The following is a 24,546-nucleotide window of genomic DNA, read 5'->3' as shown; positions in this document are numbered from 1 at the left end:
AAAACTTAGGGCCCATTTATAAATACTTCCCTATCACATGGGTCAATTGAGTACTTTTTTCTAAATTTTGATATAATAATCAAAATAAAGTAATTGGAAAATTTGTATTTTTCAATATTTAATTTCCTTGCAAACAATTATGAACTTGATGATTTTTCTTAAAAAAGAAAAAAAAAACATACAAAATAAAAGATTTGGTGGTTTTGACGTTCTTCATTCTCAATTGGCCCTCAACTTCTTAGGGGTGTTAATGAATTGAGCTTGGATTTGTCTTTTGATAAATTTTTATCATATCCGATCGATCATACAATTGAAATTTGGGCATAAAAAATTTAATGCATTTCAACAATTAAATGCCAAATCTTTCATCTAAGTTAATCATTAATGTTAACAAATTAACATAAGAGATCAAGAGTAAATTTAATAGAATACTCTAATTGTAGCCTTGTATGTCGTGTAATGATTATTTTTATATATATAACAATTTCTTAATCCGATATTTAAGTAAAATCAAGATGATAATGTGAATATTGGTAAAAAATGATTTAAGATGAAATTACTTCAATTATTATGTATTCTATCAAAATTAATGAACCAATCATTTTTTTTAAAATTAATGTTAAATCGACATGGCAAAACATATGCGATCTATATGTGGTTGGTGTGGCAAGAGTACAGACTGTTGATCTTTTTCCTTTTGTATCCTGAATAAAAAGATCTATGATTTTGTGCCCTTACCACATCAGTCGCGGGACCTCGAATGTTTTGCCATGTCGATTTATCACGTTTCTTTTTTTAAATCATAAAAAATTATCATGTCCTGATCTTATAATTAGAATTTATTTTTCAAAACAATTTATCAACCATTCGATGAGTTTACTTGTGTGCTCTTGAGTTAAATGTATTATCTCAAAAAGGGTAAATAAGTAAATAGCAAATGCCGATGAGTAATAATTTTGGTAAAAGTGAATAATTATGTTTCGTAAAACATTCACTGATTTATAAACGCAAGGGTATTTTCGTAATTGTAAGAACAGACACCTTACTACAAAAAGTTAAGTCAATTCTACTATTTTAATGAGGAAAATATCATAAGGTTTGACAAAAGAATTAACGGCGTCACTTAACCGTTAGTGAGAATCCTATAAATACCTCAGTTGCATCCAATACGCAAGAATGTAAAACGTCCGTCTTCGTTCTGCAACTCATCATCCAATCTCGAAGAATCCAACTGAGCCATGCAGCTATCTAATCTTGTCCCTCACACTCCGTCTGATTCCTCGTTGACAGACTGCAATCCTGCTTCCTTTCTTTGTTCAGCTTTCAAGCGTCGAAAGATGGACGGTTCAGATTCTTCTGTCGAAGAAGAAACCAACGGCAACGACAAATTAGTTCAAAGGCAAAGCTCCCCAGATGCTGACGTGGACAATATCTTGGTTAAGAAGAACCGTCCTCCACCATTGGATTTGTCAATTCCAACTAATTATCTTCAGCATCATAACGGCAACCAGGTAACGCCGTTAGATTTGTCTGGAATGGCAGTTAAATTTAACGACTTTTCGATCCCCTGTTTTTTCGGTAGTTGGGGGAAGCTTCCGTTTAATGTAAACGACTCGGAGGACATGGTCTTGTACGGAGTCTTGAAAGAAGCCACGTTGAGAGGCTGGCAGCCGATCACACCGGTTGCTGCTTCAGCGGCCCAAACAGAGCCGAAACAGAAGCGGAAGCCAGAACCAGTAAGCGAGACACCTATTGCCACGACGATGAAGAGAAAAAGAGGTGGGCGGCATTATCGAGGTGTAAGGGAGCGTCCATGGGGGAAATTCGCGGCTGAGATTCGTGATTCGGCTCGTCAAGGAGCTAGAGTGTGGCTTGGAACATTCAATACGGCTGAGGAGGCTGCAATCGCTTATGATCGAGCCGCTTACAAGATGCGTGGCGCCCGGGCACTGCTGAATTTCGATCACAGTATTAGCAGCATTGAAGGTGATTCAGGAGCCAAAGTTGGTTGAGCCGATAACAGTAGCTTGGCTATGAGTTTAGCCGATTGCAGAGGTGGATAACAAAGGAAAGTCCACACCAGCCACCAGGAGGAAAACATCCTAACTCATCCTGATGGGCTTGGAGAATTGGTAATGGACACGTTTGGGTCCCACTTCTCTACCAACTTGAATTCCCCAAATGATGCCACGTGGTGGGAGAATCAGGATGACTGAGGATCTGCTATTTGGCAAATTGTGTGGTTCACTTCCTATTAAATTGGTTTTGAAGTTACAAATACTTCCCCTTGGGAGTGCTTGGTATGGTGGGTGGCAATTGTAATTGTTGAAGTTTTAAGTAAATATTTTTCTCTTTTGCTACCAACACACGGGAAAATTTACTTACCACACTATAATATAGAGTCGTGCTGGGGTGAAACAAGGAGGACACAGGTGCGACACAATGATGTGGTGGCATGCACATAATCGTAGATGTTTTTCCACGAGATACGAGTAAGAAGCATTTAGGATTATGTGCATGCCCCCATCATTTGTATCATCCTTGTGTCTCCGTTTGTGTCACTTAGTATTAGTGTATAATATAAGGTTTTAAGTAAAATATTCAAGAAAGAAGGAGAATATGAATCTCTTTTTTTCCTTGCATGGAATTCTATTTTAATCAAATTAAAATTAATTTCATGATTTTAAAGTAAATTAAATTGGGGCTTAAACTCATAGCTCAATTGGTTTGACAATTGCAACGCAACTATAGGCCTTCGAGCCTTTCTGATTGGGTGTTTGCTTAACCCCCTCTTAACTTCCAAAAAAAAATCTTTGAGGTCATAGGTTTAGGTCTCGCTTACTCATAAAAAAAGAGCAAAGTGAATCTTGAATTCATCATTTTGAAACTAATTAAGGAGCAAAATTCACCGCTTTGATTCTAAAGAACTAGCAAATTTGCCATTTGCGGTAACACAGCAACAAATTTGTCACTTTGTAGTATCCAAGTAGAAAAATTGTTGTTGGTTCACTTTGAATTTTGTGCATGATATGGAGAATGAAACATATTTTTAGAAATATATATATATATATATATATATATATTATATATATATATATATATATATATATATATATATATATATATGAACAGCGTTCCTAAGACTCATATTGGGACTCACATTGCGACACACCGTTTTGTCTTATATGGGCAAAAATATTTGGAATGGGCTGATTTTTTGTGAGGATGATCTCTATGGTGAGGAGATCATCCTTGCCAAAAATCAGCTCATTATGAAACTTCTAGACCGTCCAATTTTTGTTGAAAAATTATAGACCGTCCAATTTTTGTAAATCAATTTTGATGGGGTTATAAGTTTTGGAATGGGATGATTTTTTGCCAGGATGATCCCCTCATCACAGAGATCATCCTCACAAAAAATCAGCTCATTCCAAACATTTTTGCCCATATAAGACAAAATGGTGTGTCGCAATGTGAGTCTCAATATGAGTCTTAGGAACGTGACCCTATATATATATATATATATAGGGAAATGTTCAACACCCTAAGTTTTACCACACACTTTAACAAACGTTTTTTGTCCTACATGGGTTAGAAGTTTTGGAATGGGCTGATTTTTGGTGAGGATGATCTCTATGATTAGAAGATCATCATCCCCAAAAATCAGCCCATTCCGAAATGTTTAGCCCCATGTTTACATGTTGAAAATTTGTGGACCGTCCATTTTTTGTAAATCAATTTTGATGGGGTTAGAAATTTTGGAATGAGCTGATTTTTGGTGAGGATGATCTCCTCACCATAGAGATCATCCTCACCAAAAATCAGCTCATTCCGAAACTTCTAATCCATGTAAGACAAAACGCGTTTGTTAAAGTGTGTGGTAAAACTAAGGGTGGCGAACGGGACCCATATATATATATATATATATACATTTTTTTATAGAACAAATATTGTGCTTTACCATGGAACAACCTTGTTTGCATTCGTTGTTGAATTTTCAAGTAAATCAAGAGAGACAATTGTGAACAAATAAACTTATGTACATTGAAAGGGTACTTGGATATTTAATATTTTCTTCAAAGAAATGAAGTGTTTAGTTGAAAAAGTTCACTTGCAAGATTGTTAAGTTACCGCCCTAAATCTAGAGGGCATTTAGCAAGAAAATTCTATTGAACCCGCATATGGAGTTGGATTAACTACTATCGATTGGCTGTTGGTGGAACTGTTGGGGCACTCAAGGAATGAGGTTATCTTAGGCTAGCCGTGATTGTTATCACATCGATCACACTAAAATCCCATTTGAATATTGTCCATGTAACATATAGGAATAGGTTTTTAGTTCGACCCATCCTTCCTTGGCTCTATATTAAAATTAATCAATCAAACGGGTTGAATTGTTATGAATCGAGATTGATGAAGAGTTTCTCAATGATGCTCGAGCATGCACTTGTCTTGCTATTTCTATCGGTATCTATGGATTGTTCCCAACATCCATTTCAAATCCTTGCCCCGATGTAGGTCCATAACCACTAGCATCAATGGAAGAACTGCAAAAAGCAACATCACCTAAGAGGCGCACTCACGGACAAAGATGGGAACAAAAAGAGCGGCATCATAATAAGAGTTTTTTTGTTTGAAACCATGAAAGATTGGAGAACCTATAGAGATGCCTTCCTGAAAAGGACCTATCATCTGCCAAGCAGACACAAAGCCGAATGGAATGAGATCTTCTCTCTGGAATGCCAAGCAATTTAGGAATCTGATCCGAGCCAAAATCAATGGTGTTAACCTCAAAAGCTTCGTTAAAGTGGCTTCCATCCTCATCTTTAATCATTAAGTCGAACTCAATTACATCGACCATTAAGATGCATTGAGTAATTTCCTCAAAAAAAAAAAAAAACAAAAACAAAAACAAAAAAATGCATGTTAAGGCCCCTAATCATTTGGTTGTCTAGAGACTTGTTCCAGATTCAATATTATCAATTGTTTATTGTAATAAATTCTTTTAGGACTTTTCCCATATATATGGATTTTGATGAACTAAAATTAAGATGGTGAGGTCAAAATTATGCATTTGGTTCAGCCAAGTAGTGTGTCTTCACCCAATGAATGGGCAATTACCCATGTTGGAACCACTCAACATCAAAAATTTGGTTTGCAAGATATATGACAAGTCCCATAAGCTGGAAAATATAAACATGAGAATAGAAATATTTGCAAATGAAAAGGGGAATCAACTACATATAAATTGAATTACAATATACCTTCTGAACCTAGAAATTTACAGTAATTTTGACATTTAACTAACCAAGAACAAAGAAAACAACCAACTTTTATTAGTTCCCAACAGGTCGAAAACAACTTGACAGTATAGAAGTAATGTTTTGTTGTAAGTTTGAGCTCCCAAGATTGAAATAGCCGACTCACTTTTTTCTTATTTTGTTCTCAATTCGCTAGTTGTAGTGTTTTAGAATTGCTGGACTGTGAAATTTTGAACCTGAATTTCGAAAAGATATCCCAACTACTCTTTGCCTTCCCGAGCTTCTCTAGTTTCATGCTTGTGCACTTTTTTGGGTCCTTGGAGTAAGATTTGAATAAGAAAGAGTGTGAATATGGTTTGATGTACCATGATCCGAGTCAAATATGAATTCATCCATATATCCACTTAGATTTGAATTATTTATTGCTTCAGAAAATAAAATTTTAGGTTTTTCAAAATATTATTTTTCTACTAGTTTAATATAACATAAATTCTTATAAAATAAAATGATTATAATGATAAAATAGAATAATGTAGCAACTAACAAATAAGAGTGATGCTAAATGCACGCTGTTTTTGGGCAACACCTCTAACGCCCCTCTCTCTCTCCTGCTTATATTGAAAAAAAAAAAAAAGCAATCTTTTTTATTTGATCACCTTTTGACATTCAAAAATATGATCCAATGCAATAGAGTTGTAGATAAATTTATATGAATTAAAAAAATAAATTTTTTAAATAGTTATTTTTTACCGTTGAATTTTATTTTTAAACTTGAGTGTTCGGTGGCCATCCATTTTCAACACCTTGGATCAAGTTTAAAAAAATAATATTTTATTTATTTATTTTTTTTAATATGAATATTTTCATGAAATTTAAAAGACTATGTTAGCTGGATTGTCAATGTGATAATCAATGTAGGCTCAAAGACCTTATTTTAGATTTGAAATCTTAAAAAATAAATATGTGAGCAGCCTGCAAGAGAGAGAAACTCTCTCTATTGCTGAAGTCATTGTGCCACATGTCAAACGCTTGTTGGATTGTGAGCCAACACGTCATAGGGTATCAAGGGCGTGCACCAAAAACTATGTCCATTTAGCATCTCTCAACAAATAAGTATAGAAAAAAAAATATTGAACGATCCAAAATTATTGATTCGACCCAACGTGAATCAAGTAATTCGATTAGATCAGTCAGGATTAAGTGAAAATGATTCGGATATGATTTATCTAGTACACCCAAGTAAGATTCGGATTCATATATGGATATATACTAAGATCCAGCCCAAATCCAACCCCATTTTAAGCCTACTAAAATGTGTTAATGATCATATATTATTTTACATTTTTATCTTTTCTATAATAGAAAAAATAAATTTTAAAACGATAAAAATATTGCATTTTAAGCATTCTTAGACTTACCCATGGACCTATTTTTTTCACATATATATTTTTTTCAATTAAAAAATGATATTAAAACAAAAGGTAAAATAGTCTTAATAAATGTAAAAAATCATTTTTTAACGATTTGATCCAAGGAAAGTTAATAGAACTATAGAAGGGAGGTAAGAGGGTCCATTAGATAATTATAGGGTAGTAAGTGTAATAATCAAGATATTGAGGGCCAACAAAGAATTATGCCAACTCAGAGGGGGTTTACTTTTTCCTGGATATTTTACAGAAGGAAGAAGGGCATTTTTCGACGCATCTCAAATCACCTCTATTTTTCCGCCAAATATTAAAGCAAAGAAACCGACTCATTGAAGGAGAGAACTCGCTTTCTTTCTCAACGACTCCCCAACTCCCGTCTCTTACTCTCTCTAAACGATCAACGAAACTCGTAAGCTTCTTAAACCCTAAATTCGTCTCCAGATTAAGATAAATCTGCTATGCTTTTCGATTTTATTAAGTTTTTTGCTTTGGATTCGAGTACTTTAATATTTGATTAGAGATTTTTTGATAGTACTTTGTAAATTATAGAGTTTGATTTGCTTTTTATCTCTAACCCTAAATCCTAACCTTCTCTCTAAATTACGATAAATAAATCTGCTATGTTTTTCGATTTTCTTAAATTTCTGCTTTGGATTCGAGTACTTTAATCTCCGATTAACGATTTGTTGGTAGTCCACTGTAAATTATAGAGTTTGATTTGTTTTTTTATCGAACTCCAGGGCTAGTGGAGTGTGGACTCTACCATGAATTGAAATTTCCAACAAAAAAGCTTGAACAACCCTGTAAATTATTAAATGTATTAAATAATGAACACGGAATTAAATTTCTTCAACTCATAGTGAACGAAATTAAGAATTCCTGAAAAAAAAAATGACTATTGATATCTATGAAATCAGGACGATTTTTTTAATTTTCAATTAGCGTTATAAGATTTAACAATTAGGAAGTTTCTGGCAGAATTCTGTGTGGATTTAAGAGGTTTTCAGTCGGCTCTACTGAGTGGTATGGATGAGAATTATTCTTCAGAAGTCTGTTTGAAACTACAACAAAATAATTAGAACAAATATAGGATCCAGAGATTGAATGGGATTCGATTTACAGTATCTTGTTTACCAAATAAAGCTCATTATAATGTAAAGTTCCCAAGTTAGTGTTTTAGGGCACCAAAAACCAACACATACTTGTTTTTCATGTAGTGTTAGAATAATCTCTAAGTCTGAGGGCGTTGAGAGACATGCCATCTGCTGAATTGGACCGGTTTTCATTATTGTTATTTCAATATTACAGTAGATATACCCATGTGTCCTCCAAGGATTGAAACAAATTTTCCGATAAATCTTTAATGATATAGCTAAAGTTTTATTTATCTTGTGTTAGGTCACGTTGCTTGCACTGTGTCAATGCTGGTGGAGTGACTTTTTGAGTTGCGTGGCTCTACCAAGATGGGGACCGTCCACCGCAGGTTTGTATTGCTTGTATGCTTCTTAGCTATACTTACTGCTAGAGGTATTCTGCTTTCATTCTAATAAGCTTTCTAGCAGTTACATTACACCCCATAAGTTGGGCTTCTTGTATTGGCGAGGGACCTTAAGTATAATAGTGTTGATAGCTTTTTGTGTGGTTTGCAGTGGAGTTGTTAAAAAATCAAATGACAGTGCTAGACTTATCATCACAACTATCATGGGAATTGTCTTTGGATTTTTTGTTGGTGTTTCATTTCCATCTTTTTCAATTATCAAGGTATTTGGAGGCGATTTTATTGGTTATCTATATATCGTTATATCAAACCTTTATAGCACCTTTTGACTTATTGTGCAATCTTGCAGCTTAACTTTCCTTCTGGCCTTTTATCATCCATTGATGTGTCCCTTGGTGACACAACCAGATCAGTCAAAACTACCGAGCCATTGGGATTTAAACCTGATCTGAGTGGATCAGAAAATAGTTCAAGGGTACACATTCTTGCCTGTGATAAATGGGGTTGTTCTAGACTTTGTTGAATTCAATTCTTTTTCTCAGTTTCTGTCCTTACAGCAATGGCTGGTTCTTAGTTCACAAGTTGTTTGTGTTCATAATTAGATTAGGGATGCTAATTTGCTTGCAATTCGTTTGTTTGCACTAGATATATGTTGCAACGAATCCTCGTGGTGCAGAGTTATTACCTCCCGGGATTGTTGTTTCTGAATCAGATTTCTATCTTCGCAGATTATGGGGTGATCCTAACGAGGTACATTTTCCTCGTTTTTGGTAGTCCCATATTTATTTATTTGGACATTTACTTCTGTTTTGGTCTGCAATTCCACGCTGTTTAGGAACATCTATTGTCTTTTAAGCGTATATTTTCCGTTCATGTCTCACTAGCTTGATCCACATTATTTTTTACCTTTGTCCTTCCCTGTTAGACCTTCATCTTGCACTAGAGTCTGTTTCTCAACAATTCCGTAGAGTTTGTTGTTATTTATTTTTAATTTTTTTGGTGAATAAGCTTGTATTTAATGAGTTCAGTAACTCGATACTGGCGGGATTTGAACCAGTTCCCTAGTATGAAGTATCATCACCCAATGATTTTACAAAACTAAGCTAGCTGGCACCTGCCATAAAGTTCATTGTTGCATGTGAACGAACCATCTTTATCAACTCTTCTTTGTTTGTTCACATATTAGGAGCTGCTAGGTTACGTTAGATATTCTCATTTCTGATTTTGTCTTTCCTAATCTTGCAACACATCTATTTCAACATCCTCATCTCAGTTACTTTCAGTCTAGGTATGTGTTTCTTGATTGTCTAACAGTTTGCTCAATAACCAATACCTTTACTAGAGTAGTGGTTGGAATCTAGGATTCCCTCCAATGTTGTGAAGGTTTGATCCATTGGTACCTCTTTAAAAACTATCTCTAAAGAGGTATTTTATAATGAGGTATTCTAAAATACCTCAATTTTTTGAAGTGCCAACTTAGCTATGTTGGTAAGACTTGTGGAGTGTTGTTCTCACATCCTGGGTTCAAAGTTCAAAACCCCCTTGAACCTACCTTTACCTTGCTAACCACTTACTATTTACTTCTAAAAAAAATGTTCGCTCAATAAAGCATTGTTAGTCAGGTCGTAACCAAGTTAAGCTTGAAAGTCTGAGTCAATCCAACTTTGAGAGGAGTTTGATGCACATTAGGTATTTTGATGCGGGCCCATACATCCTGCTTTGACTTAAGCAATCCATTTTGGATTAACCTAGACTTGAAATTGGGTTTCTTCCATCTTTGATTTGTTCTTTGCATGTTTAAAAGTTTCATTCCATTTTAGAATGTTTCTGCTGAACATTTCTTGATATACCAAAATGAAACATTGTGAAATATCAAATGTATCACACTATTTTTTAATGTTTTGCGAAACATATCTGTATAGAAGATGTCTTTTACTGTTTCAGATAGTTTTGGAACGTTTCAAAATGTTTTCCAAATACATACTAAACATATCAAATGCAATGTTTCGATTCTTAATTAACCATTAAACAAATTTTGTAACTTCTGAGATTCATTTAATCAAATATATTTTTTACAACGTTATATATGCATCAAATACTATGTTTCGAGGTGGTTCCTAAATTTGTTTCGGAATTTTTTGAAGTATTTCTAATGTGCATCGATATGAAAAAAAAAATGTGATTTTTAATTCTAACCTTCCCTTGAAGCACTTGAAAAATACTTTTCTATATTTATTTATGGATAAAAGCTAATTTTAGTGATTTGAAGTGAATGTTTTGGAACATTCCAAATGTTTCAGTCCTGTTTTGGTTTTTGGGAAACCTGAAACGACGGAACAATTAAAGATTTTAAATCTTGGTTCTTTGAGTTCTTTATCCTCCAGTGATTTTTCCCTCTTCTTGCCACCAGCCAATTTCTCCCTCAAGTCTCTCCTTAATGGACTCCTATGTCTTGAAACAAATTTATGTGTTTTAGTAGAGTTGTTTTCCTTTACACTTGACTTGCTGCAGTTCTGTGCAGCTTGATAAAATGTGTGCCCACACATATGCAGGTAGGCATAAATGGCTATGATCAGGAGATCTAAGGATTCTGGCTTTAATGCTTCCTTCGATGGTGTGTGTTGATGAAATGCTTCGGTAATTGGACTTGTTTTGACACAAATCAATTTTATGAAACTTGCAGGATCTGCAAATTAGGCCGAAATATTTAGTGACGTTCACAGTCGGTTTTGATCAGAGGAACAATATAAATGCTGCCGTTAAAAAGGTAATGTGAATGGCTTCTATTCTCTTTAGTCTTCTGTTTACTTTTCGAAGGGACTTATCTTTTCTTTTTTCACATATCCTGATAGTTTTCTGAGGATTTCACGATATTACTTTTTCACTATGATGGTCGGACAAGCGAATGGGATCAATTTGAGTGGTCAAAGCGTGCAATTCATGTTAGTGTAAAGAAGCAAACAAAATGGTACTATTTTTTGTAAATTTTTAGGTTCCATACTACTGTATCATTGTCTAGGTGGAAACAGTATCATATATGTAACTAGGTTTTAGTACTTATCTGCATTTCTCTGTGGAATCAACAAGGTTCTATCTACTTTATTGAATTTGTGGTAAATTTTGATCTTGCATGTGGGAAATAACCTTGTGCAGCATGTTCTGACCTTCCCCTTATCTTTGTAGGTGGTATGCAAAGCGATTTTTGCATCCAGATGTAGTTGCAGTATATGATTATATTTTTATTTGGGATGAAGATCTTGGAGTTGAACACTTCAATGCAGAGAAGTATTGCTATTTTTTTTGTTAATTGATTTTGTTTCTTGGGCAATTGTATAGGCAATTGTATTCATATTTTATACTTTGTACCAGGTATATTCAACTAATAAAGAAACACAGCTTGGATATCTCTCAACCAGGTCTTGAGCCAAATAATGGTTTGACATGGCAGATGACTAAGAGAAGAGGAGACAGAGAAGTTCACAAGTACCTTTTTCAATGACTTTTAAATTTCTTTATTTTGATATGAATATAGGTGAAAATGTGATATGATCCAGTCTTCAGACAGTTTTAAATTGTAAATGTGTTGATTATTCACAGGGAAACAGAAGAGAAACCGGGCTGGTGTACTGACCCGCATCTGCCCCCATGTGCAGCGTATGCTCTCTCTCTCTCTCTCTTTCTTTCTGTGTGTGTGTGTGTGTGTTGTACCATGTGCTTGACAAGTAGGAAATTACCGACTTGACATAAAGTGTGCCACATGAAAAATCAGTGATAAATCTGTCCTTGGATAGACTGTAACCTTCAAACTGCACAACAGTTTGATTCTATTCAAAATTTCAAATGGATTCTTTCGTAAGTAAAATTAATTTGGGCTGTCTCAAATCTTGTCGATAACAATCAAGCCAAGATGCTTAATTATTAGATCATTCTATATAGAATGACATGAACAACATATTTTGGGCTATAGTTTGACCAAGGGCTCATTGATTCTTTGTTCTGGATGACGAACAAGTTTATTTTGTATCAAACATGCATATAAACAGTGTTCTCTGTGGGTAAGCTTATGTTACCACCCACACCGTGCTTCTCTCCCTTTGTATGAGTCGCAAATGCCCATGAGGGATCTCCCATGGAGAGCTTGGTGTTGTCCTGGTGGTATAGAGTACAATATATTGTTGTTTGAGATCAAACGAACCATAATCCCTTCGCACTAGTATGTAACCATGCTGACTCAGTTATTCTTTTGTTTGTTGATTCAGTTTTGTGGAAATTATGGCCCCTGTATTTTCTCGGGAAGCATGGCGTTGCGTGTGGCATATGATTCAGGTGTCATTACATTTTGATGGAACATGCTGTTCCTTTATTTTTTTTATTTTTTAGATAAGCAAGTGGGTTACTGGTTAATAATTAGTAGGTGAAGGCGGGTTTTGTGGCATTGACTCTCACAGAATTAAACCAACTTAGCAAGCTGGCATCTTCATGCTGCTCCTTTATTTCAGGATCCTTTTCGTTGAATGTGTTTTAGATTTTAACCTTCCACTGACAAGTTGTGTCTAATAATGAGTTTGTAGAATGATTTGGTGCATGGATGGGGATTGGACTTTGCGCTAAGAAGATGTGTTGAGGTTAGTGGATTTTGTTTTTTTGATTCATCTCTTTTACTATAAACACATATACGCATGAAGCCTAAGCAGATGACCTGTATGTTCCAATCTTTTGCCTTGTTCGGATTCAGACAAGACCGGTGTGTTAAAGGTTGACTAATCAGATAACCCCTTGAGGCTTCCAGTGGACTTGATTACCGAGTACATTATCCAAAATTCCAAATAAGCAACTCAAATAAACTTGAATAATAATTGGGTTTATTTTGGTCGATATTGAAGAGTTGGACCATATTTTTTTCTTGAAGTAACTGTAAACCTTATTTTCAACTTTCAACCAGTAATGGGCCAATAAATTGTCCAGTGGTCCATCTGTAAAAATGAAGCCATGATTTTCATATCTTCTGGGCACTCTTTATGTCTGATTTCACCCCTTAATTTCCTTCATCCAAGCAGCCTGCATACGAGAAGATCGGTGTGGTTGACTCGCAATGGATTGTTCATCAAGTCATACCTTCTCTTGGGAACCAGGTGAGACATCGTTCTTGACAAACTTGTAGCATAGTTTGATTGATGTTTCTGTACTTTGTGAGTTGTGTTGAAGATTCTTGATGTAGAACATTATATCCAATTAATTTCTCTGTTTGTGTCTTATGTATTTTTTTTCAAAAAAGCCAAAAACACTAAGAGAATATATCAACATAGATTAGATCCATAGAAGTTTCAATTGAAATGAAGTAGAATATACTCCAGCAATCCGGAAGCAAAGAAACAAAAGGAAAATGAGAGGAGTTCCAAAGAGCCTGACTAAGTTGATAACACAAGGAAAGCTGTCTGAGGAACTTGAGAGAAGAATGACCTAATTTTCTGTAGCTGAGGATTGCATCCAGTGAATAATGACGAGGCTTTCTTATCCTTAAATCATGATCATTTTTGTGGAAGGGTTGTCATGTGCACCAACACAAGCAAATTTCATTCTCCACTAGGACTTCTTGGAGATTCTGGAGGAAACAAATACTCATCCATCCAAATTCTCATTCCTGTAGCTTGACCCACTGTTACTTCGTCAACCACATTGGCGCAAATAATGATTGCTTTCATCTTTGGTCCACTACAGATCAACTCAGACATACTACCTCTCTACTATGACAATATAGTTAGTTATCAGCTGACTGTGTCTAGGGTTAGTTAACTAGCTTTTTTCTTAGGCAATACAGTTCTTACATGGGATGTGGGACCAGTCAGTCAAGGCAAGGTTCATAGATCCCGCTAGAGAACAGGGAGGGCTATAGCTGTAGGACAGCACACGGCTGCACCAGACAGCCGGGAACAATTGTTGATACATGTTATGATATTTGTGGCCAAACAAGGGGAGAGATCCCTCTAACCACCCTGCTAGAGGGTAATTTGCTTAGTTTCATCATCTCGAGGAATGATAACAGTTGAATGTAAATCATGATACCATGATTTTTGATATTAACATAGAAATAAATGAAAGGCCAACTGCTGTGTTTTACCATCCACATTTGGGCTGTGCCATGCAGAGGAAATTCATTGGGCACAGTTCAACTTGTGTTTTATTCCCACCAAAATGGAAGCAAAACAAAAAAATTAGTGTTTGTATCCACATGTCATCAACCTGTTGTTTCAGTTTCTTTACTTCTCGTTGACTATGATACTTGCGTTTCTTTTCTTTAATTTTCTTTTATCTGTATTTGGAAGATATGTATCTCATGCCCTCGTTCTCAATCATGTAATTTTGATTCAACTATTATTCTTACAACTCCCAACTTTCACGGATTTTGCAGGGTCAGTCAGAAAATGGGAAAACCCCATGGGAAGGGGTATGTTTATTTATTTTTCTCCTGATGTTTCCCATCCCACGCTCCCTTAAAAAATGCTTTTGCTTTTTGAATCACCAATGCAAAAATCGTTTGTGCTTGCTGAGCCATCACTTCATTTCCATATCTTACCATACAGATCAATGATAGAAATTTTAGGCCCTCCATGGGAGCTAAGCATATTTTACAAAAAAAATAAAAAAATTTCCCTTAAAATGTATATTCTAAAAAAGTAATTTCTACTATTTGTTGGCAATGCAGAAACTATCTGAAAAAAGTTTACCAAAATGTTTTATGGTTTCCATGGTTCAAAAAAAAAAAATTCACACAAAACAGCAGAATTTCATAGAGGACTCTTTGAAAAAAATAATAATAATAAATTAGGGCAAGAACTTTTCTTCTTCTGTAGAGAATCAGTACAAGGTATACTCTAGACCACATTCTTCTTTCCTACAAATGCAGGTGAGAGAGAGGTGCAGACGTGAGTGGGCGGAGTTCCAAAATCGCCTTGCCAGTGCCGATAAAGCATACCTTGCTCAGATGGGGACACGGTAGTTTGGATCATTCCCTATGTACACATTGTTTTTGTACTCATTTCATTTCCTTCTTTTTGTAAATGCCTGGCTTTTGTATTTTTCCAAGATAGTTGTTCTTTCAGTGAAGTTTTCATCCACTGAAGATGATTTCACTTTCTGTCCATAAAACAATACCTGGAGCAGGGTTTTTTTTTTCCGAGTTGTATTTAGTATGCCAGTCATGACTACAGTTTAAAGAAGTGCAGTTTCTTAGTTCCTCATCTTGGGTTATTTGTAATGGTTTCCTAAGCTTTTCATGTTCTGGCAGATTATATATTTAAGACTTGGCAAAGGTTTTCAAAACATGAATAATTATGTTTTGATGAAATACTAGGCCACCTGTTGGATTGGCGAGGGTCGAAAATTCACATGGTTTAAACAATCTAGTGGATGACATTCATCTGTTATTTATGACTCGGGACATCCAAAACCTTGCACCCTTGTGAAGTCTGCTTGAAAGGAATGATGGTTGGTTGCACCAACCCTTCTGCTTTAGATCTCAAAATCAGAATCTAAAACTCATGATCAAGATCTTAATCCGACACCCTGTGAATGAACCTTCTTGAACGAGATCTCCCACCTAAGTTTAAATTCATGATTGTAACATTCATAAATGTCTCAATCTCCAAATTTGGATCCCTGATGCAACCATCGAGTCCCAATCTTCAAATTTGGATCTTTGTTGTACCACAAACCTCTCTCCCTAGGTTGAATAGTACTGTATTCCACTTGCAATGAGAAGCCGACTCCCACAGATAACACGGGTCTCTCAACGTTCCCTATCGTTTGTGTCACCCCAAAACACGTCTCAAATTTCTCTTGTATCAAGTAAAGTTCATTCTCTAACATGGGTTGAGAGTATAATATTTCTTAACTCATCATACGGGTTTGGACTCCACATACAATTTGGTCAGGTATAGGGATCTGATAAGGAACCCATCCAATATGGATCCTCATTCATCTCCCAAACAGATAGCAACTCAACCTGTACATTACATATATTATATACCAAATTGGATTTGAGTCTGTCCAAATTTTGAGGTCTACTATAGGGACTGAATTTATAGTAAGTTGTTGAATCGGATCCAGACCGAATTAGTGACAACCCTTGGTTCAAAACTGTTGGCATTTTCGAGAGAGATATCCTAATCAGCCTTAGCATTTACATTCGATATAACTTGCATAAGTTTGAAATAGCAAATTCCATATATTAAAATAGGTAATCATCCAAGTTACCCACCACTTAATTCATAGAGTATTTAATTTTTATTTTTATTTTTATTTTTAGTTCTATTTTTCTGATTCTTGGTGAAACACTTGGTACCAACTTCTAGTGGGGTGTAGTTGGTGATGTTAAGAGGGGGTCACGAAGAGGGTTTTGAGTGAGTTTTAAGTTTCTTCTTCTTCACCAAATATTTATTGAGTTTGAGAGTCGCTAGCTTTGCTTGCATTGGCGGACATCTCACTTAAAGAAACGTTTGTCTCACCTTCCTAACTTCTCTACTAAGCCTCTTATGTATATTTCCGCACAACCTAGACAAAGCCTGTGAGCAGGTGAAAATTAACTTCAGAGAATTTAGAGATTTAACTTGACTATTATACCCTTTGTTTTTTATTATCCAGTTTTAACTCCAAGGTGCTTTACCTATATCTAACCAACAAAAATATAATGAAATTCATATTAAATATACTTTTTAAATTACAAAAACACATTGACATAAATCAATTAATGTATTTTAAATATTTTATTTATAATAATATAAAATAAAACAATATTTGTATCTTTAAAAATTAAAATTCTCTCAACAAGTAACAAAATATGTGATGGAACCTTATAAATATGTATTCCTTCCCTCTAAATAATCAAAAATAATAATAATTGAGAAAAGTCATTCTACTTGATTGTTCTATCTTGTTTTTAGATTTTAAATCTTTTTGAGAAAGATGAAATGTTCATGCTATTAAAATTAAATATTTCCATTACTTCAAAGATGGAAAGAAAATTTATTATATAGGCCATGGTTTTAGAACTTTTCTGAGATCGAGATGACATGGACAAGTTATCCTGATCTCAAAAGCTACCAAGCGAGATGATCAATGTGAATCGTCCCTCACAATGTCCAATCTGAGAACCTATACTAGTTCAATATTCTTAAGATATCAGCAGAGTTTACAAAATTTTGACTGAGTCAACTAGGTTATTTTATATTTCTTATTAAATTAATTATTTTTAAAAAAATAATTTTAAATCTTTTTATCTATATAAAATAAGATTTTGTGACCATTTATTAATCCACCTTATTATAAGAAATATATAATTATTTAAACAAATATGTATACTAAAGGATAATTTTAAATTGATTTAAATGATTTGATTTGATCTTTTGAAAATTGAGATACTTGGTTTTAAAATAAAAACTATGATATAGGTGGTTCGACCTTAGAAACACTGGGTTGAACATTGAGTCGACCTGGCAATGCACAGATAATCATAGATTTACTTTCTCGAGATACAAGTTAGAAAATCAATTGTTCTCTATACACTGCCAAGTCAGCTCAGTGTTGAACCCAGTGTCTAACGCAAGTAATCAAACATTTTTCTTATAAATAACCTAATAGATGTGTAAAAGAAATTTTGTAATTTGGAAATATAGTAGCCAAAAAATAAAAAAGAAAATGTGAACAAATCAACATGACCTAACTAAGGGTGTAGCATGGGTGGATCAGGTTGTGGGCCAAACCAAGCCCAATCCGAGCTTCAATCCATTTTTCTAGTATTTTTACATGAAAGAATGGGAGAATTCCTGAGTGGGTAGTTGTGGAATTAATGAACCTTTATTAATAATAGTTTTTCAAATCTCTTAAGGGCATATGAGTCATTTAAGTTCCGAAATCTCACCAAAGTGACGGCCATGTTAAAAAAAACCGTTTATTTGCTTCTATTTGCCGCTAACTTTCTCCTAGAATAGGCCGCGTGAGGAAATACATACACTGACGACGTTATTACCAAACTCAGAAATCAAAAATAAAAGGACGCAAAGCCTACATTCTCTGACAAGCCACGCCTCTCTCCTTCTGTGTTCGAGCTCTTCCGCCACCTTCATCACATTTCTGTGAATCTCGGCCGTCCATTCCCTCACCGAGATCTCACACTAACCATCTCAACAGTCTGTTTTATGGTTTTTATGGGATTGTAACAGCCACAACTCAGTCGTCTCTCAAGGTCTCTCTCTCTCAAGCATGTTGTTTGACAATTTGATTTTATTCAATTTATATTAAAATCAAAGAATTTTGAATTGAGGCGTTCTTTGTGAATTTTCAGGGCTCAGAAGTCAGAACCATTCAAGATTTCTAAAGGTATATTTTACTTCTTAGGGACCTATTTGTCATTTAGAAAAACCCAATGTCTAATTTTGTGTTTCTTAAATGGGTTTTCTTAAACAATAAAAAAAAAATCAGCATTAATTTTAAGATTAAACTTCTAATAGAACAGATTTTTAGTTTTTGTTTATTTTTCACTAATATTTCGATGGTTGAGATCATCCTATCATGTTGATTGTTCTTGATTAAGGAAATAGTAAAAGTGGGTCCCATTCTCAAAGCCTTCTAGGTTCATTTGCACTACTAGTACTCTAATGCTTTATTACCGTACACTTCCACGCCTAGTGTTTAATATCAAAGAGACCACTCGATGAGTTCCTGAATTATTCTCACATTATGACTAGATTTTGTCACCTTTTTATTTTTATTTATTTTTATTTTTTATAAAGATTTAATACGAGGATTCAATATTTGTTATTATTAAATTGAATAATTCATCTATAATAATTATTATTATTCAGAAAGTACGCATGAATAATTCTTGGATTATTGAAACTGAGAAAATTTATTTTCTATCTTTTAAAAATTTTCACGGTTTGTAAAATTGCACATTAAAATCGGTGGAAAGGTAATTTTCTTGGAAAAATGCAACTTGTTTGTATATGATTGATAAGTTCTACCAAAACTTTCATGTGAACCTACATTCAATTCAAGAGCATAAAGGTAAATGAGTAAGGCTAGCTCGACTAACTTGGTAAGATTTCAAATCTTACTAAGGGTCGTTTGGGGCCCACATTGATTGCCACCTTAGGATTTCAATACCACAGTCCTCTAAATTTCATGGAAAAACTCAGATTCAAAAAGGGGGAAAAAAAGAAAAAACTTTTTTTTTCTTTTTTTATGATCCAAGATATTGAAACTGAATGCCTACCAAATTCCCAAATTTAAAATTAAAATTCAACGGTGAAAAATAATTTTTCTTTAAATTTTGTGATTTACATCTTTGTGATATCCAATCATGTTTTTGTGGATGCCACATGGATGGGGTCGGGAAACTTTCTAACGAAGGAAAGTGTTTTTCAAGGTAAATTCATCGACATCAAATGACCATTTTTGTAAGAAAATATAATTATGAAATCCTATATATGACTTTTTTTAGTAAATATAAAAAACATGATTGGTTCAATAATTTTGATAAATAAATGCATAGCTGTTTTAGTAATTTCCCATGTATGATTTCTCTGTAGGTTTTGTTGCAAGAAAGATGGGGGAAAGTAATGGTTTTCACTTGGGGGTTATTGGTGCTCTTGCACTTTCAGTTGCATCATCAGTGGCCATTGTCATCTGCAACAAAGCTTTGATGAGCAATCTCGGCTTCCCCTTCGGTAAAAATTCGTTCATCATTTTCAAAACCTTAAAACCACTAAAAAAAAAATGTACTAAAAATAGTAAATTTCAAACTTCAATCTGAAATGTGACCCCTCTAGACTCTTTCATAATTGAAACTCAATTTGATTTGGTTTCGTTCCAATCACGAATTTTCGAAGACCAACTAAAAAATGTGGATCACACATTTTTGCAGCAACCACATTGACTAGTTGGCATCTGATGGTTACATTTTGTACCCTTCACGTGGCACAACGCTTCAACGTGTTCGAGAGCAAATCGATCGACATGAAGACAGTGATACTCTTCGGAATCCTAAATGGCGTGTCCATTGGACTTCTCAATTTGAGTCTTGGGTTCAATTCCATTGGCTTCTACCAGGTTGAGTTCACCAATCCTTAACAATGGGCTTGATACCCATAATGTTTATTATGATTTAAGTTAAAAAATTGGTGTACCTTTATATATTTATAACTTTTGGTGTTGATGTTGCAGATGACAAAGCTTGCAATAATACCCTTCACAGTATTATTAGAGACTATTTTCCTTAATAAACAATTCAGGTTTATATGTTAAATTAATTAATCAAGTTATAATATATGCTAAAGTAATATTTGATTTGATCTCTCACTTTTATTTATTTTCTTGCAATTGTTGCAGCAAAAGGATTAGGTTATCTCTTTTTGTCTTACTACTTGGAGTTGGCATTGCATCCATTACTGATCTTCAACTCAATCTTCTTGGGTCAATTCTGTCTCTTCTCGCGATCGCCACCACGTGTGTTGGTCAAATTGTATCCTTGATTCTTATGTTTTTCTTCGAGAACTTATAATGCCACACAAAATTTTACTTATAACACATCAACTCATCCAATAAACATGCCCATTGATCAACAGAACAGGAACTATGATGTAAGTGGTCCATCAATCGGATGGTCCCGATTGGTGGGTCACCTGCTTAGGTTGTGAAGAGTGAACTATATGTAATCGTATTTTGGTATATTTAAAGATTCAAAGGAAGTTTTCTTTTAACCATGTACTAATTAATTCAGCTGACCAACACTATACAGAAGAGGCATAATGTATCCTCGACGCAGCTTCTCTACCATTCTGCACCATTTCAAGCTGCTATACTTTTCGTTTCGGGCCCTTTTGTAGATCAGTGCCTCACCAAGCAAAATGTCTTTGCCTACAGATATTCTCCTGTGGTCTTGGTATTTTACTAGTCTTGAGATATCATAAACCTTTGCATACAATATATAAAAGAGAATGCTAACGTCCAAGACTTTATGGGGACATTAGTGTTTTCTACCACATTCTTTTCCAATAATACTTCTCTCAATTTTGTCTTTTAGTGAAAAAATAAGGGTATGTTTGTCTTTTACATAATAAATGCATTTATGATTTTAGCATTGATTGTCAAAGTATTTACAACAAAAAAGGCATTTACGTCAAAAGACTAAAATGCCCTTAGTATTTATCATATAACTAAGTATTTAGTACATAAAAGACCAACATACCTTATCTTTTTCACTAAAAGACAAAATAAGGAGAGATACTATTGGAAATCGAATTTGGTGGAGAATGCTAACGGCCCTATGAAGTCTTGAACGTTAGCATTCAATTAAATCTACATGTACATGGAAATATGTCATAATTAGGGTTAGTTAATATACCTAAGTTCTTGTTTTAGGTCATGTATGACACAATATTTAGGGTCAATTTTAACTCCTCACCCGTCAAAAGCACTTTTTGGAGTTAAGAGCATGTTTGATGGGTCATAAGCCAAAGTTTCTGAGACCCAATCTTTGGCTTCTTGCTTTTGAGGGAAATTGACTTGAAAATTCTGTGTTTTATTTAACAATAAAAACATCCCAGACTGTTTCTATGGTTCTCTCTTGCATTTCATCTTCCTTCGTGACACATTGATATAGAAATTGTTTTTTAGTCGATTTCACCAAATGCCCCACAATTTTATTTTCGGGAGCGCTTCTATAGACCCCAAAAAAGTACTTGAACATTGTATCATAGATATCACACGAAATTAAGTATACTTGGGAAAGAAATTTGAATTAAATTTTATATTTCGAATATAATTGTAGACAAACAATGGGGGATTACCATTAGACATGGTAATGCATACATGGTAGATTTCATCCCATGATGTATGACATGTGTCTACTGTCATGTGCAGGCATTCATCATTCTTTCATGTGTTATATCTGTCTCTGTGAACTTCAGCACCTTCTTAGTACTTGGAAAGACATCGCCCGTGACATATCAAGTGCTCGGCCATCTGAAAACATGCCTTGTCCTTGCCTTCGGTTATACACTACTACATGACCCATTCACAGAGAGGAACATCGTCGGCATTTTAGTTGCCATTTTTGGGATGGGCTTGTACTCTTACTTCTGCACCCATGAGCACAAAAAGAAACAAACCAGTGAGCTCTCACCTGCTTCTCAGGTATCCCATCTCTCTCTTTCTAAAAAAATGTTTAGAGAAATTCTATTGCCACACCAACTTTTACTTGTAATACATCAATTTAATGAAATTGCTCATCACATCCAAGCAAAGAAATAAGAGCTTGGTCTATGTCTTATGGAAGAAGAAGAATAAATGTGAGTGTGATCATCAAAAAACAATGAATGGATCTCTACAGTTTGGGTAGGTAATTTAATTTGTAAGATTGATGTTATAAGCAAAAGTTGGTGTGGCAATAGAAGTGTTTTTTTCAGTAATTTTAATGCATAATTAGGATGGGTTTTGTGATTGAATTAAACCCATTGATTTGATATTGTATCAGATTAAAGATAAGGAGACTACACCACTTTTGGCTGGTAAGAACATGAGCCACCAAGATAAAGAAAGCCATGAAGTGAAGAAATCTAATGGGACCATTAACAAGGACTCTCTAGTTTAAGTGGCAGAGTAAGTATTAAGAAGACCTTCTTCCCTTTCAAGACAGTTTGTTGAGTGTAAATGACATTTTTATTCTTTAAATAAATTCTATCTACTTGGCTCTATGTATGTAGAGAGAGAGAGAGAGAGAGAGAGATCAAATGTTGATAAATTTTGATTTTATTGTCCCAAGGACATTTTGGTCATTTGGAAAGGACAATGATTATTAATGGTGCCTATGAATGCAAGGAAAACATTTTCTCAAGAGACTTATTTTGTCGGAAATGTTTAAAAGAGAATCGGTTTTTAATTTTGGAATGATGATAATAATAATTGTTTGATTGCATCTTGGAAAATGTTGAAACGAGAATTTGTTTTAGTTTTGGAATGAAAATAATCGTGCGAGAATAACATGATTAACATTTTCTTGTCCTGACTAAAAGAAAAATCATTTTCTAAGAAAGTTGGATTAGAGAATGTTTTCATGTCAAGATGGAAAAATTATTTTCTCAATAGATGTTATTCTAATTCTCTTTTTCTTTTATCTTTTAAGAGTCACAAAATCTCACTGAAGTACTCTTTCTCACATTATCATTATTAATCTTCCATTGTACATACTCTAATTATCTCCAACATAATTTTCTTAATTTTATTTTTTAGTGAAACTATATATTTTATTTTTGAAAAATTAGTCAATGAACCTGAGGAAGGAACTTCTTTCTAAATACCCCCAACTTTTGAAAAATGTTACTTTTTGATTTTGGCTACCACCTCTCCATGAGCCTAGCAACTATGAGATGTTACCACCAAACATGTTATTGGATAAATTTCGAGAGCTGTTATTGTCATTCCAACTTTTGGTAATTCCACACCAATTCCCATGTAAAATCACAAAAGAATTGCGGACAGTTGGTGTGGCGTGGTGTTAGCAAAAGATGGTGTGACAATCAGGGGCAAAGCCAAGATTTTGCCCATGTTGAAAAATTTTGTGGGGGACAATTAAGAGTAAAAAAAAAATAGTTGTGGGGGCAACTAAAAATGGAAATAAATTTTTAGGGGCAATAGAGGTAAATTTTTTTTATCAGCCACTAAAATCTGTCGCAATAGCTCACTATTCCATCAACTTTGAAAATTCTTGTGGGGCAAGTGCCCCCACTATATGCATCCGCCCATGGTGACAATAACAGTTCTCTAAATTTATCATAAAATTTGGCAATTTCCCAGAGGAATTTTTGTCGTTGAGATGAATGTTTGATTTTAGATTATATCAAGATTTTCATTATGGATACGAAATAGCATAAATATAAAATATATCAATGCTATTTTTCATTCCCAACATAGTTGTGGATGAGATAAAGAATCGAGGGTTTTTCTTAAAAGAGAGAGGGATTGGGTTCATCTGACTTAGCTATTTAAAAAAAATTAACATCTCAACAACATTTTTTCATGACTTGGATCTGATTAAAAAAATAAATTAATTAAAAACTAATTTTTTTAATGTGGATTCATGTCTTTAAAAATGAGCTCTCCTAGATTTTAGGTGTGAGATCTAATTTTATCGCTGATGGGGCGTTCTTCCGTTTAAAATGTACTACACGATCGTGTACTACAGAGGATTTGCTTCCCTGTATTTTAAAGTGATTGTTTAATTTCCATCTAAAATTGATTGTGGATGTATTATCAAAGAGTAGGAATACTCCTAGACCAATTTATATAAGCGTGTAAAAACAAGGAA

The 24,546-nt window shown here is 34.3% G+C and overlaps 3 protein-coding genes across 6 annotated transcripts; all 3 read left to right on the top strand.

The window, feature by feature from the left end:
* Positions 1 to 1,154: 1,154 nt before the first annotated feature.
* LOC147385795 (ethylene-responsive transcription factor 2-like) lies at positions 1,155 to 2,601 on the top strand. The gene has a single exon (XM_086424491.1). The coding sequence runs from the start codon at positions 1,239 to 1,241 to the stop codon at positions 2,010 to 2,012; it is 774 nt and encodes a 257-aa protein (XP_086280617.1). The 5' UTR covers positions 1,155 to 1,238; the 3' UTR covers positions 2,013 to 2,601.
* A 4,345-nt stretch (positions 2,602 to 6,946) lies between these two features.
* Positions 6,947 to 15,424, top strand: LOC147385794 (uncharacterized). 4 transcript variants are annotated; one of them, XM_086423121.1, is made up of 15 exons: positions 6,947 to 7,097; positions 8,087 to 8,171; positions 8,338 to 8,449; positions 8,536 to 8,661; positions 8,832 to 8,936; positions 10,870 to 10,953; positions 11,039 to 11,154; positions 11,370 to 11,471; positions 11,556 to 11,669; positions 11,784 to 11,840; positions 12,446 to 12,512; positions 12,758 to 12,811; positions 13,244 to 13,318; positions 14,596 to 14,631; positions 15,091 to 15,424. In XM_086423121.1, the coding sequence occupies exons 2-15, from the start codon at positions 8,152 to 8,154 to the stop codon at positions 15,181 to 15,183; spliced, it is 1,161 nt and encodes a 386-aa protein (XP_086279247.1). In that variant the 5' UTR covers positions 6,947 to 7,097; positions 8,087 to 8,151; the 3' UTR covers positions 15,184 to 15,424. The 4 variants fall into 4 exon arrangements, with proteins under 4 accessions (XP_086279247.1, XP_086279248.1, XP_086279250.1 ...); XM_086423122.1 differs by lacking the exons at positions 14,596 to 14,631; positions 15,091 to 15,424 and adding an exon at positions 13,462 to 14,569; XM_086423124.1 differs by lacking the exons at positions 13,244 to 13,318; positions 14,596 to 14,631; positions 15,091 to 15,424 and adding an exon at positions 12,916 to 13,219.
* Positions 15,425 to 18,202: 2,778 nt separating this feature from the next.
* Positions 18,203 to 23,080, top strand: LOC147385793 (Nucleotide/sugar transporter family protein). The gene is made up of 9 exons (XM_086423829.1): positions 18,203 to 18,426; positions 18,526 to 18,560; positions 19,772 to 19,909; positions 20,107 to 20,291; positions 20,406 to 20,473; positions 20,571 to 20,703; positions 20,962 to 21,123; positions 22,104 to 22,376; positions 22,717 to 23,080. The coding sequence occupies exons 3-9, from the start codon at positions 19,789 to 19,791 to the stop codon at positions 22,831 to 22,833; spliced, it is 1,059 nt and encodes a 352-aa protein (XP_086279955.1). The 5' UTR covers positions 18,203 to 18,426; positions 18,526 to 18,560; positions 19,772 to 19,788; the 3' UTR covers positions 22,834 to 23,080.
* The last annotated feature ends 1,466 nt before the right edge of the window (positions 23,081 to 24,546 follow it).

Source organism: Akebia trifoliata, chromosome 14 (genome assembly GCF_017979445.1).
Source record: "Akebia trifoliata isolate Shusen 1 chromosome 14, ASM1797944v1, whole genome shotgun sequence".
Lineage (NCBI taxonomy): Eukaryota > Viridiplantae > Streptophyta > Magnoliopsida > Ranunculales > Lardizabalaceae > Akebia > Akebia trifoliata.
The sequence above is the reverse complement of the archived record's forward strand: the minus strand, read 5'-3'. Positions and strand labels throughout refer to the sequence as shown.